Raw genomic sequence first — 13,397 nt, 5'->3', positions numbered from 1 at the left:
GAATGTTAGTGTAAACAAAAAAATATTAGTTACCAACTGAAGTGACCCAATGAAATATAGACACGGAGCGAATAACAACTTAGTTTTTATGTATGTTTGAAGCTTATTTAATGATGATTCTAAAAATAAAATGTTTACAAGAAAGCAGACATAAAAAATCCATTTCAATTATTACAGCTTTAAATTCTCTTAATTAACGTTGCTATTTTGACATCTTACTAGAGACGCAAAACGAACTAAATGTTTTTAAGACGTTTTAACCGAAGTGGGCACTTTAGGCAAGCCAAACTCGTCAGTTTCAATTCCACTCTGTAAACATATTTAAAATAAAATTCTCCTTCATTGTATCAATCTTTATACATACTTTACTGCCGGGTACAATACTATCGGCACCTGGTTCCTTATCGGGAGCTGATGGTGCTTTCACCATGTCATCCAAGTAGCTGGTATCATCATCGAGTGCTATTTCATCACCTAGTGCATCCAATTCTGCTTGCAGTTCATCATCGTCAACTTCTGGCATGCCATATGTACGTCCTAAAGCTTCTTGTACCTCATCTGCTTGTTCCAGCATATCGGCCATATCGTCTTGGATATCCTTTAATAGCATATTCCAAAAAATTTCTGGTGAAATAATTGTGCACGTGCATACCAAATCGTACTCACCTCAATTTGATCGATATTGACTTTCTTGAATTCCTTCTGCATTTGTTTGACACCATCCTTCATTGCAGCTACAGTAGCTTGTGTGTCTTTTAGCGATTGTGCAGCATAGTTAGCCTGTTCCATATTGAATGACTGATTACGCAGTGCTTCAACTTGTTGTTCATAACTACAATTAAAATCACAGTAAATACAAATATCTTTTATAACTCATCAGAGCGCCTACGCCTTCTTCTGTTTCAGCACACGCATAGCACGCTGCTTTACAGAGTTTTTAGCCGGTCCTTCGCGCATTTTCGACATTTGTTCACGATATTTACGCAATTCATTATCCAGCTTTGTAATCTTTTCCTCGATGTTATTCGCACGAGTATCAACCTTCAAAAGGTACGATTTCCAATCATAAATACTTGTTTATTTAGAACAAAACATTTCTTTTGTTAAGTATTGTGAAAACTTACCCCGGCAATACAATCGTTTAGATTTGGTGCTGGCTCCTTGGGCTTACCTTTTCCAAACAGACGATTCATTTTAATATTTGTTTTTGATTTAACTTTACGATAAAGTTACTCTAACTGTTGGAAATTAATTTAAATAAATCGTTTTTTGTAAATATTTTGATGGCCTCACAAAATTATACAGCTGATGACTAATCTTTGTAATGAATGATGACAGTTCAACATGCAGTGCTATTCAAACTTTTAGTGTTTACAAATAAATTATGGCATTGTCATTTCAATAAATATCGTTAATTTATGTATGTATGTGTTTCTTTTAATAATTATAACGTGTACTAATTTTTTTTAATATTTTATAATAATAAGCGTAATTATTGAAATTATAAAAATTAATATTTTTCATTTAAATTTGTCTAGTATTTCCACAAGGAGCACATGAAACATATGAGAATACAGAGCAACACTTAACATAACTGTAAAACTCTTTTAATTCTATCAAAACAAAAATTGATGTTTCGCTTGTTGATTGCGAATTCAGTAACAAATACTATTTCTAGTGTTGAATTAATTGTTTGGCACATTTGAAATATTGGTCAGTCAGTAATAGAAATTTTCGTTAGGTTATATATAATTTGCACGCACGGGAATTAATGCCAAGGGTATAAAGTTAAAATTTATGTGAACTTATGTGTGGCTGTGAATTTATACAATAGGGGTATTCTCTTGCTCTTGCAAAACCCTTGCACGGTGCAAGGCCCTCTTGGTTCACCGGCACAACAACAAATACACGCAGAAAATTATTTGCAATGGCTGTAAATATGTCAGACCAAAACCTATGTATATTTGCATGCAATGTCACGTAAAAATATAATTGCAACCCTGTTTTAGCTGTCATTTTACATAAAGACATATTACGTCGTTAAATTGTTGAGGAAGGTAAGTTTTAAATAAATTTTATTATTTCTATTTAAAATATAAAGATTTGTTACAGTTTTTTTGTTAAAAATAATTAATAGTCATTCACAACAAATTGACCGAATTAGCCATTCATATATCACTAGATTCTGCAATGGGTGCTCTCGTGCCCTTGTATATTTCGGTATAGTATTTTTGCAATCTGCAATCTTGCAAGAGCAAGCGAATACCCCTAATGTATTTCAAGAAGTGTGTTATGTTTGTTGAAAATAGTATCTCAAAGCACCATTGACCCACCCTAGTATATACATATCGACACAAGATCGGATTCTCATTAAATTTCCAGTAGGCTGCTAAAAATACGCACCCATGCCGCTTACATGTTTGTTTTATGTGGAAATGGATCACATCAAATTATAAGTTAAGCGATGAGGGCGTCGCTCAAACACTTTGATCTGTCAAGATATGTTTCTAGCGCATGGCTTCGTAGCCCATTCATTTCTAGAGCCATACATACATATGTACTTATGTATGTGTGTACATCCAGTATGCAAATAAAAAATGCGTGCCAATTAAAATTTTTGGATAAGATTGCGGCATAAATTTGCGCGCCATATGTTTGCATTTGCCTTCTGGAAGTCACTTTATAGTTTGTATAAGAGTGCAACATCACTTTGGCTATTCATTTGAAGTGATTTTTAGCACAGTTTAATTAAATTTTTCATTACAAAAATATTGGCTGATACTTATGTAAAGATTATAATTTCCGAAATATTATGAATCGAATTAAGTTTGAGGTTAGAGACTGATTCAAAAAAGTAAACAACTCCGGAAGCACTAGTATGTCTCAATTAAAAAAGGTGGTTCCAAAAAATCTCTAAATCTCCAGTTTGAGGAACTTATGTACACTGTATTTGTTGGTATACTGTTAATACTTGTATGTACATATACATATACTTATCCTTATGCACATTCATATTAAAAAGTCTGCGGTTGCTCGATTAATTTTCAATTTTGACAAAAATGTGCTTGAAATAATGGATTTGTTGATGGCGGGATCTGGTGATGGCTGATGGCATCACATGACACTTAAATGTCGGCCAAAAGCTGCGTAAATTTCCCATTCAATTCAGAAAACAGTAAAAATGTGTGTGTGCCCGATGATATTCTTCATATTGTAAAGTTTGAGATTTATGAATGCTCGTCTAAGATATGTGCATATGTATGTTTGTATGTATGCATGTTTGTTCTTAAAAAAGCAAGCAAATGTTATGTTTTTTCATTAATACGTAATTCACACTTTCATTGATTTCATTATTTATTTCACCAGACTCCTCTATAGGCATGGATAAATTGTGCTCCATTGAGAGACGAGTATTTCTTTTCATTCGCGCTGCTGTAATATGATTTTGATTAATTTTCGTTGGCATAAACAAACTTCCTTTGAGCAAACGTTTCTCTTAAAAGCTTTCTCTTTAAACCTTAAAACTTATGTAAATAGGTTAGGTTAGATGGCTGTTCCAAATATCGCACTTAGACTGCTAGTTCTTTGTGTTGCCATAAAAATAGAACTCCTGTAATTCGAACTCACAAATCAGTAAAGTGCCTTGTGGCCAATAAAAATTTGTTCAAGCGTTTAATTTCTATTACCACTAGTTCGGTGGCAAATCGGAAAGTTCTTTGTTTGAGATGCAAACGTGGGACCAAGAAGGAAGTGCTTATACACCTCGTCTTTACCAAAGATTTTCAACCTTTTAGCATGGACTACGATACGGTAATTGCCTATTAAGGAGAGGCTAGCCTTACTGAGGACACTAACTAGATCGCTTACGATCGATCTTGGTCCAGAAGGACTTTGTGACAGCGCATGAACCGATGGTCGCCCAACTCTGACCAAGTTCCCGCGAAACTCGGCTATCCATTAGTAGAACACACTTAAATTCCGATGTGACATTGCACCGATGCCAGTTTTATCACAAAGTGACTCGCTGACATGTACAAATAAGTATTACTTAATTTTTTTCTATTTCTATGGAATTAAATTTTTGACTCGGTGAAACTGAAAAATTATTATTTAAACATTTTGGTAGTTAGTTATTCCTAAATATGCGTTCAATTGAAATCAAATCATATATTCTCTGCCTGAAATATATATCAGGAAGCTGAGTTCACTTTTTCGAATAATTTTGACACCATCATAAATGATTACGCAACTAACATGGCGAATATTTCTATATTATAAAATAAATAGTACAACAACAAACAACAAAATATGGGGCAGATGGGTTAAGAGCCTAAAAATAGGCTTCAAAACCACGACTCACCGAATAGCAGTCGCTTACTTTAAAATTGAAAGCATTTACTTTATGCAACCACATCGTACATGTATTATAAACATACATACATACATAACTGTATGCCTGAATTTGCTATAGCCGGCTGACTGCTGTAGACAACGTCTGGTACTTCCTCACAAATAGTGGAGTGTAGTTAATCTTTTAAATAGATACTGTCAAACTGAAAAGAGTGATCGATCACATTTCCTATGAGCTGAACAAACACATTCATACACAATACATACATACATACATACAGCATGGGTGTGGCTGAGTAACGGAAGAACTGTATAGGGCACGATTTGGGAACAAGACGGGGTTTGGACTTAATGCAGATGCTTATGTTGTATGTGTAGGCCATAAAATGAAATTCCAATTTGCTTTTCAAAATCCACTCAATGTGTGCACTTAAGCAAATATGCAGTCTGCCACATTTATTTCAAGGAGTAAATTGTTGCTTTCCGCATGCATGTTACACGTAGTGTGTGTGGGTGTGTGTGTGTATTTAGGCTTGCATTGATGCACAGAAGTTCTAATGAAAAAATGCTCCCTGCTGTGTACTCGCGTGACTTGTTGAAATACGAACACCATACATACATATTTTTATATTCGGTAGGTGCACGCACGCATTTGACACACGTACGCATGTATGTATATGTGTGCAACATCCCTTGACAATGGCAATTTCAATATTTTCCCTTTTTTTGTTTTGGGATGGCTGTACAAATGTCGATGTGTCCGATTCATGCGGTTGCAATGACTCGTCCAGAGTGCACACCAGCGCCGTTGCCTCGGTGGTTGAGCATTTGACATGTGGGATTATTTCAACAGAATTAATGCGTCTTTCGAAAAGCACTCGATTCTGTGGAAAGTGCGTGTTTAACGGTCGGCCCTAACACCCAAACACTCTAACACCCTAACTTGAGTAGCATATTTTTGTTTTTGATCATCACCGTCTGCTGCCCCGTTCGCCGGATACTCCGAATAATATGCGTTCTTAAAATCATCTCGCGTTGCATCTCGCCCTTATGCCCCTTGTGCGCTACTTAACGTGTTGAGCGCGTTGCCAACCCCGATGGGAATCAATATTCCACTTTGTTTGCATTTTTGACCGCGTCATTTGGCGCGTGCACGGGGCAAGGGTGTGCGCAAGCGTACATTGTATGGTGGCGGGTTTATCAAAATTATATTTTTTATGATAATTTTCAAGTTAATGAATATTTGTGGTGTCAACAATAAGGCAAAGTAAATATCGCGTGCTAAATAATGTACATTTTAATTGCAATTTTAGTTTTTCATAGAGAGGTTAAACCTACGGCAATCAAAATTATGATATTTTTTATAAAACCATCATGAAGGTGGCATTCATACAGTAAATCGAGGATCTTATTCATATTATAAAAGTATATATACAAGGTGCGTTCCAAAGTAAACAGAACAAATGGGTTTTTCGGCAAAATCAATTTATTTTGTTCAAAATGGTCTCCTTCTGCTTCAAAACTGCTTTTTGCACGCTCCAAAAGCATGTCGAACGAATGTGCAAGCCTTTTGAATGGCCACTACGTCTGCACAACGTTTTCCTTTCATGAGCAAATGCATTTTTCGGAAAAGGAAAAAGTCGCTCGGTGCCATATCAGGTGAATGCGAGGAGTGGTTAATGGTTAAAATGTGATTTTTGCTTAAATAATCGGTCACAAGCGTCGATCGAATGATGGATTCCGAGCAATTTTTGGTCGTCAGTCAATTTGTGCGGAAAAAACCATGCACACACCTTTCGTAAGCCCAAATGTTCGGTCAAAATGCGATTAATCGATGTTTTGAAGATGTTCAATTCCATTTCCATGAATTTCAATCATGATTTCGACTGATTTTTGATGAATTCACGCACAGTTTCGATGGAATTTTCGGTGATCACGGATTTTGATTGGCCCACATGTTGATCGTCATTTACTTGTATGTCCTCACGACCACTTTGAAAACGTTGAAACCACTCGTGCACTCTGCTACGGGATAGGCAATCATCGCCATAAACTTGTTTCATCAATTGAAACGTTTCAGTAAAAGTTTTACCAACTTTAAAACAACATTTAATGTTGGCTCTTTGTTCGAAGCTCATTTTCGCACCGATAACACAAACATACTGGCACTTAATATGCAATAACTTCACTTCCAATTGATGAAATGTCATGAAATTCTGGACAATCGATAAAGACAGCAGATTCTAACGCTGATTCAAAAAGTCCTGTTTATTTTGGAACGCACCTTGTAGACCACATGTGCCGGGGCATTGAATTGCTTTGACCAAAATTGGGTATTTAAGTACATAAAATAACTGTTTGAGTTCATTTTTATTGAATTGAATTGCTTAAGTTTTTTAAATTAATAAAATCCTCTAAAACAATCTTCCACATACGAAAAGTGAGTGCAGTAGAGAAGGAGAGCGTGTTTTCAAGTGCACAAAGTGTTAAAATATCCCGAGGGCAGCGTCTGCCTTTAAGTGGCCATATGCCTAAATCTAACGAGGATAACAACAATTTCTGTTATTTTTGGATTTCGATGGATGTCATCGACTACTACGAGGGTTAACCCTCAATTTCCCCTTTTTATTTGCATTTTAACTGTGTCGCCCTATTCTCTTCAAAGTCATTCATGTCAATCACCATCTTCAATTATCCAGCCATGCTATTGCAGGCTGCCAGAAATCTAATTCTCAAGCATTTGTTCGCTGTTAGCCACTGGCAAATTAGATAGACGTGCAAACAGGCGCAAATGCATGAATTAATCACATTTGAGTAATTCGACGATGCGCTGGTGTCGGAAACGTGTAGAGGATATTTAGTTGAAGAAGTGAAGTGAAAAAATACAAATGCATTTTTATTAATAAAAAAATATTTTTGCGTACATACAGACTAATTTGAGCGCCTTTCAAACAAATTTCCGGTTGTATGGGAGATATGTATATACCATACATATGATATAGTTTTTCAATCTAAACAAATTTTTATAATCCCTAATAAATTTCACCTTAAAAAACGCTAGCTCGAAATTGGTTTTAAATTCATAGTCTCTTAGACAAAGTTGTTTAGAATGATCCGTAGAATATTTCCCGCATACGCGATTTTTCCAATTACTGGCTCCCTATAAATCGACCCTCTCTAATGTGCATCTGTATCGAGGATACCAAGTTATTAATTACATCTAAACAAAGCAACAAAATTTTATCTAGGGAAGTGACAGACATGGGTCCAAAGCGACTTAAGACCACATTACAACATGTCTTTTTAAGCGTTAAGAGACATTGAGCAGACGCATTTTTAATTTTTAGATGGGCAACTTGCCACACTTCTTTCATGCTCATTGACTTCCGTTTGCTGCTGCTTCCATTAATTTCAATATGCTTCCTTTTGTTTACTTCCGACAATTAACTCAATTTATACTCCGACTTGTAAGTAGAGAATCAAACCTTTTTCCTTCCACATTCAACGTTGCACACAAATACATACATACATATGTATATACTATATTTTTGTTTATATTTTAAAATTCCGCAAAAGAATGCAGACATTTTCGAAACGTGACACATTGACAACTTCTGCAGATTTTAAGCTGAAAAATATCCTTAAATAGATATGTATGTATATATGTATATATAAGTATATATGATATGTATTTCATTTGACCATGAAAGTAAATGGATAGCATGTTCTCAAGCACGTCCAGCGTCACGCTTATTTTTCTGCAAATTGCGTCCACTTGCTTGCTTGCTCTTACAGGTAAGGCCACGTGTAGTGCGTGAGAATATTTCATGTCCACTGATTGTCAAGCCTAATTATGTTTGATATTTTAATGCATTTCACATGTTCCACGACTATTAAGGTTTCCTAGTTGTTGTATATTTGCCATTGTTCTTGCTCATTCAACAATATTATACCACGAACGTTTAGGAAACCGCCTCACTTGTTGAAGTATTGTGTTCTTCAGGTCTTAACAAAACGTTAGCTTCCTAATGACCGTCCGTTGAAAGCGCTTGCATTTATCACATTGCTGGCGAGTCTCCCTGTCTTTAATTTCCTGACCCACGTTGGATGCGGTATGATGTTGGTGGTTGTACTGGACACTATATATAATCCCCACGAGAAAGTGTCGATTGACACCAGTTGAGGCTAATAAGGTCGCACCCTATACTTAAACCCCATGTCTAATATAAGCCACAAACCTCAGGTTAAACTAATTAAAAATTAACATCAGCATAAAACGTCGGGTGTTTTGTGTGATTATTCTTAAAAACACGTTATTCTTCTTCGGGTTTCTTAATGAGACATCGTACTACAACAATTACCCCACACAATGTTTTAAGTTTAATTGCTGACTTAATTAACATAATAATTTAGCTCGCATTAGTTTAAGTTTTAGCTGAAGAGAAAATAAATTGCGAAATTTGCGTGCTTCTCGCCTTTTAGACTAATTAAAATGGACAATTTATCATAAGGATTTTAAGAGGTGAGTACCTCCACATCTCTGTTTTGCCGAATATGCGTTAAAAAGAACTGTAGAGCCAGATTTTTGTACTGACACATATGTATGTATGTATGTGGCGCTTATCTATAAAAAAATCAAAATTAAAATTACAAATCTTTGCTGGCGACATTATGTTCACATGGATCAAAAATAATATTTACTTAAGTCGCCCGGCTATGAAGTGCTTGGCGCTTCTCCCTCTTGTTCCAAAATTGTTGAAATTTTTTTATAAATACATACATATGTATATATGTACATACGCATATACAAATGTAACACCATTCTCAAATTTTCGTGTGACCAAATTAGAGGCCCCTTCTCTACTCATGAAAAAGCATGATCCGTCACAAGAACCAATGAAGATTTGACTTCCTCAATTCATCAAACTAATATAGATTAACTAATGAGTTACAGAGGTTGTGTGGCAATAAATAAAAATTGACTTTTGTATCACCGAAAGTGATCAATTAAAACAAATTAGTACAGTTTTATTATTAGGCAGTTGTATGTATGTATGTATGTTCGCATCTATAAGGGAGTATTGATAACAAATATCCGAAATCAATTAAGAGACCAACAAGCGCTGTTGCTCAAGAGAAAACTACCACTAGCAACAATGTTGTAACAGCAGTTCAATGACTCTGGAGACCGGAACGTGGAAATAAACGAACAGAAAGAAGTCTACGTATTAGGGCAGCCCTTAATTGTGGTAGAAAGTTTTTCTCAAAGTGTTTTAAAATCACAATAGCTACTATAACTAATCGAAGATATGACTTGCATAGTGTGGTTAATATTTGTGAAGAAAAAATATTTATAATGTTTAAGGTGCTAAGAGAGGGTAGACTGGCAATATACATTGAAATTCGAAAGGGCCGACAGACGGATAAAGGCAAGATGGAATGACCTAAGGGCATGCAGAATCGCTAGGATTATGTGCAACAGTACCGAAGGAAAATACGCAGGCTTTTTACTCATATGGTTTCGAAAAGTCTGCAAGACGTTTGTTGGTTTAATGCAGGTCAGGATGGGCATAAGTAATGGCGATTTAGAACAAATAGCTAGCCAAAAGCTTCCCGGTTTAAGGGACTAGATGAAGTATCAAAAGTCGCTCTTAAGCTTTACAAAGCGTTTACGTAGATTGCATCGGAAAAAATGTTTTGTACCACGATTAAATGAGGGAGGGGGAGACTAGAAAAAATTTTATAAATTTTAAGGACCACTCTAATGGTAATTTCTATGAAAGCAAACTTTTATTGAGTTTTTCTTAAACATCCACCATTAAATCAATAATAAAAAGACCCTACAGAGCGATAATGGAAACCCTCCGCACATTAGTATGGTTTATACACAGATTCGTAAATATATTTGTAAGAGCTTGCGTACCATAGCACCAATGAGGCAAGATTGACAGCCAGCAACACCAAATTCGTCAGATGACAATCAAATTTAATTTGTTACGCTTAATTGAAATAAACAAACAAATAAGTGACCGAGGGCAATCATTGCACATTGTTTACTAATTGTAAGAAAATTTAGAAATATTTCACTTCTTGTATGGAATAGAATTCAAGTAAAATATAACAATTAGATTCAATAAATGATTTTGAAATGCTTTAATTTATTACAAAATTAACTTAGTCGGAAGTTAACTAACCGAACTAAAGTGGTCTAAATTGTACCGCTAACAACGAATGAAAGCAAAAAAGAAACCTCCACTGCAAACAAATCGAGTTTATGGTACATATCCGGAACGAAACTGGACTTACATATACCTATACATATATCCGATTTATAATCAATTATCAGCTATGATATTATTGAAAGAATTCAGAGATTACAAAATTTGGTTAAAAAAATTATAGACATCTTAAGGGACTAATCATAGCGAAAATCTCTTCGACACCTTGGCACAGCGCTCTCGTCACTTTCACGGGGTGTGATTTGATAGATTCTTTGTGGACTGAAGTGAATAAATTTGTATGTGTGCTTGAGTTCGGCAATTCCCTTGGAAATATTTGAATATGTTTTCTTCTCTCCCCGCTCCGACCATTTATCACTTTCTCTTACTTAGGCTTTCAATTTAGAAAAGACGCACAAATAGTGCACGACTCCAATGCACCAAAAATATTCTTCAAATACTAGCGCGTCGTCGGTTTTGTGTGTGTGTATGCGGTAAAATTTGCGGTTTAGCTTAAAAAAGCAGTGGTGTAGTTCCTATAACAAAGGGGATTTAATAATATTCGCCTGCTATGCACAATTTGGTGTAAACATGATTAAAAAAGTACCTTCTGGGAAAGGAGAACCCAAAATTAATTGATTTGCTTAAGACAGTTGACAGTTGAGCGCCAAAAATTGATTTGGGATTGTTCTAAATTAATCAAAGTAAATATCTTGAAATTACAGTTAATTATTAAATGCTGAATCATGTCAAAAATTGTTATATTGAATATTGAGACAAGAGATAAACCCAAAACCTACCGAAACTTTTGTATCAGGAAATCAATATTCAAAATTTACAATCTGTGCCTAACTAATTTTTGGTTTTATGCTGAAGGAACATATAAACGCTAACTGCACGTCACTGTCCCGAAGTGTCAAACGCCCAAATGTCGCCTCTCATAGACATACATACATACATGCATATGTGTTCTTCCAATTCCAATCGAAGTGAAGAAGTAACGCCGCGAAGAATGGTGGGAGCGCATAAGGCAAACAGATACGCTTCGTTTAAATTGAATAATGTGTTTTTAAGTGACGCTTAGACGCATTCTTCTCTAAATTGAACAATTGTTCATAATTCTTACTCAACGGCCACATAATATCGCCAGTAGTTCCACTTTTCTTCCACTTCTTCTATACATGCGTATGTATATACTTGATATGTACTTCAGCTTCTCAACATCAACGTCTTGAATGCAGGGAATGCATTCATTGAATTCGCTTTTCTTCTGTGGCAATTTCCATCAACTGAAGTCTTAAGTCGCGAACAGACAGAGGCGTACACGCGAGTATGTGTACATTTGCGCTGAGCAGCCGGTCGTTTTACCAGAGCGGCTCTGTGTTTCATTGCAATGCGTTCATGCGTAATTCTCCACTGAAATTGGAAACCTCATTGCGAGGATAGATTGAATGCACGAAACTGCGCAGCAGATCATCAAGCGTAGATTAGCGCATTCCTGGCTTAATTTGTAGACGCACACGCACACACACACACGCGCGCGCACAGCTATTTACGTTGTATGTAGTCTAACAATAGGCGTTGAAAGTTATTTCATAAATGTTTTGCATTGCAGCATATCTTCAGTGATCTCAGTCTACGGATTTTACGAGTTCAACAATCTCACAATTGAAGATTTTCTTATTGAAAAATGGGAAAATAAAAGAACTCGCACTTTCGCATAAATATAAATAATTGCCGTTTACGCTGCGTTGTGGGCATATGCATTTACATACATACATACATACATATGTATATATGGTAGCATTGTGTAATCGACAATGGCAGCGCATCGCATCGCAGATCGTTTCAATTGACTCGGATGTGGGTTGGGTGTAAAACGCTCGCAGTGCAAGTGAAGTGTTGCGCGCTTGTTTATATTTTATCTGTTGACAGTTGATTTCCTGCAGAACCATTGCCACAAATTGGACCTGTTTTTCATAATTAACATATATGTACATATATACATAAAAGCGCATATATGACAGGCATTTTTGTGCTGGTGTTAAGATGCCGCCAAGCGGATGATCCTCATCAAGAGTTCAACACTCACTTGAGGTTAGTGCAGCCAGGTTACGCATTACAAACAATTGACTAGAATACCAACATTCTTATGCACTTAGAACGTTTATGAAGATACGGCAAGTCTACGGTTTAAATTATATTTTAATTGTATATTTATTTTCAATAACAAATTTCTTGAACTAAATTTAGTGGGTATTTATAATTCGGGTGTTTAGGTTAGGTTCTTGAGTATTGAGTATTTTGAATGCAGAGTAGGCTTTTCTAAGCCCAAACACCGTAATCTTTCGCAAAATATTTTAATTTTTTCAGATTTCTGGATACATACCTAGTAGGACATGTAAGTCCTTAATATTGGTAGCCGAAAAAGGTTTTTCGTATTTTGTCAATAGATGTCGTTGCAGTCGTATATCTCCAGTGCTACTAATCACATTTTGTCATGCCATATAGTGTTGGAAAGGTGAGAGCTTCATTTAACAAAAAAAAATTAAATTCATGGAATTTGAAAAAAAGCTACAGCTGTTCAAAAATGAGTGAAAATAATGAAGAAATTCGCTATATTTTGTAATTTTTTACGGAGTTTACGGAGACGAGGCTGTATCAGTTCGTGTAGCACAACAATGGTTCGCTCGCTTCTGTTCTGGCAATTTCGATGTGAAAGATGCACCTCGCTCTGGTCGACCTTCGTTGAAAAAGTCGATGAAATTATGGAGAATATTGACCAGGACCGTCAGCCACGAGATCGCTAATGAACTTAGCATTCATCAT

At 35.8% G+C, this 13,397-nt stretch overlaps 1 protein-coding gene across 1 annotated transcript; it reads right to left on the bottom strand.

Annotated features, from left to right (window-relative positions):
- Positions 1-79: 79 nt before the first annotated feature.
- LOC126763075 (charged multivesicular body protein 5) lies at positions 80-1,294 on the bottom strand. Its single transcript, XM_050480275.1, has 5 exons — positions 1,125-1,294; positions 890-1,041; positions 667-832; positions 365-598; positions 80-309 (listed from the first exon to the last, which is right to left on the bottom strand). The coding sequence occupies exons 1-5, from the start codon at positions 1,191-1,193 to the stop codon at positions 247-249; spliced, it is 684 nt and encodes a 227-aa protein (XP_050336232.1). The 5' UTR covers positions 1,194-1,294; the 3' UTR covers positions 80-246.
- Positions 1,295-13,397: the final 12,103 nt, after the last annotated feature.

This window comes from Bactrocera neohumeralis, chromosome 6, assembly GCF_024586455.1.
Source record: "Bactrocera neohumeralis isolate Rockhampton chromosome 6, APGP_CSIRO_Bneo_wtdbg2-racon-allhic-juicebox.fasta_v2, whole genome shotgun sequence".
In the NCBI taxonomy this organism is placed as follows: domain Eukaryota; kingdom Metazoa; phylum Arthropoda; class Insecta; order Diptera; family Tephritidae; genus Bactrocera; species Bactrocera neohumeralis.
The sequence above is the reverse complement of the archived record's forward strand: the minus strand, read 5'-3'. Positions and strand labels throughout refer to the sequence as shown.

Bases quoted from the DNA above. Each gene is read 5' to 3' on its own strand.
- LOC126763075 (XM_050480275.1), bottom strand. From the start codon at position 1,193: ATGAATCGTCTGTTTGGAAAAGGTAAGCCCAAGGAGCCAGCACCAAAT. The intron at 1,042-1,124 runs GTAAGTTTTCAC...TACCTTTTGAAG, and splicing joins TAAACGATTGTATTGCCGGG to GTTGATACTCGTGCGAATAA. The intron at 599-666 runs GTGAGTACGATT...ATGCTATTAAAG, and splicing joins TCAATATCGATCAAATTGAG to GATATCCAAGACGATATGGC.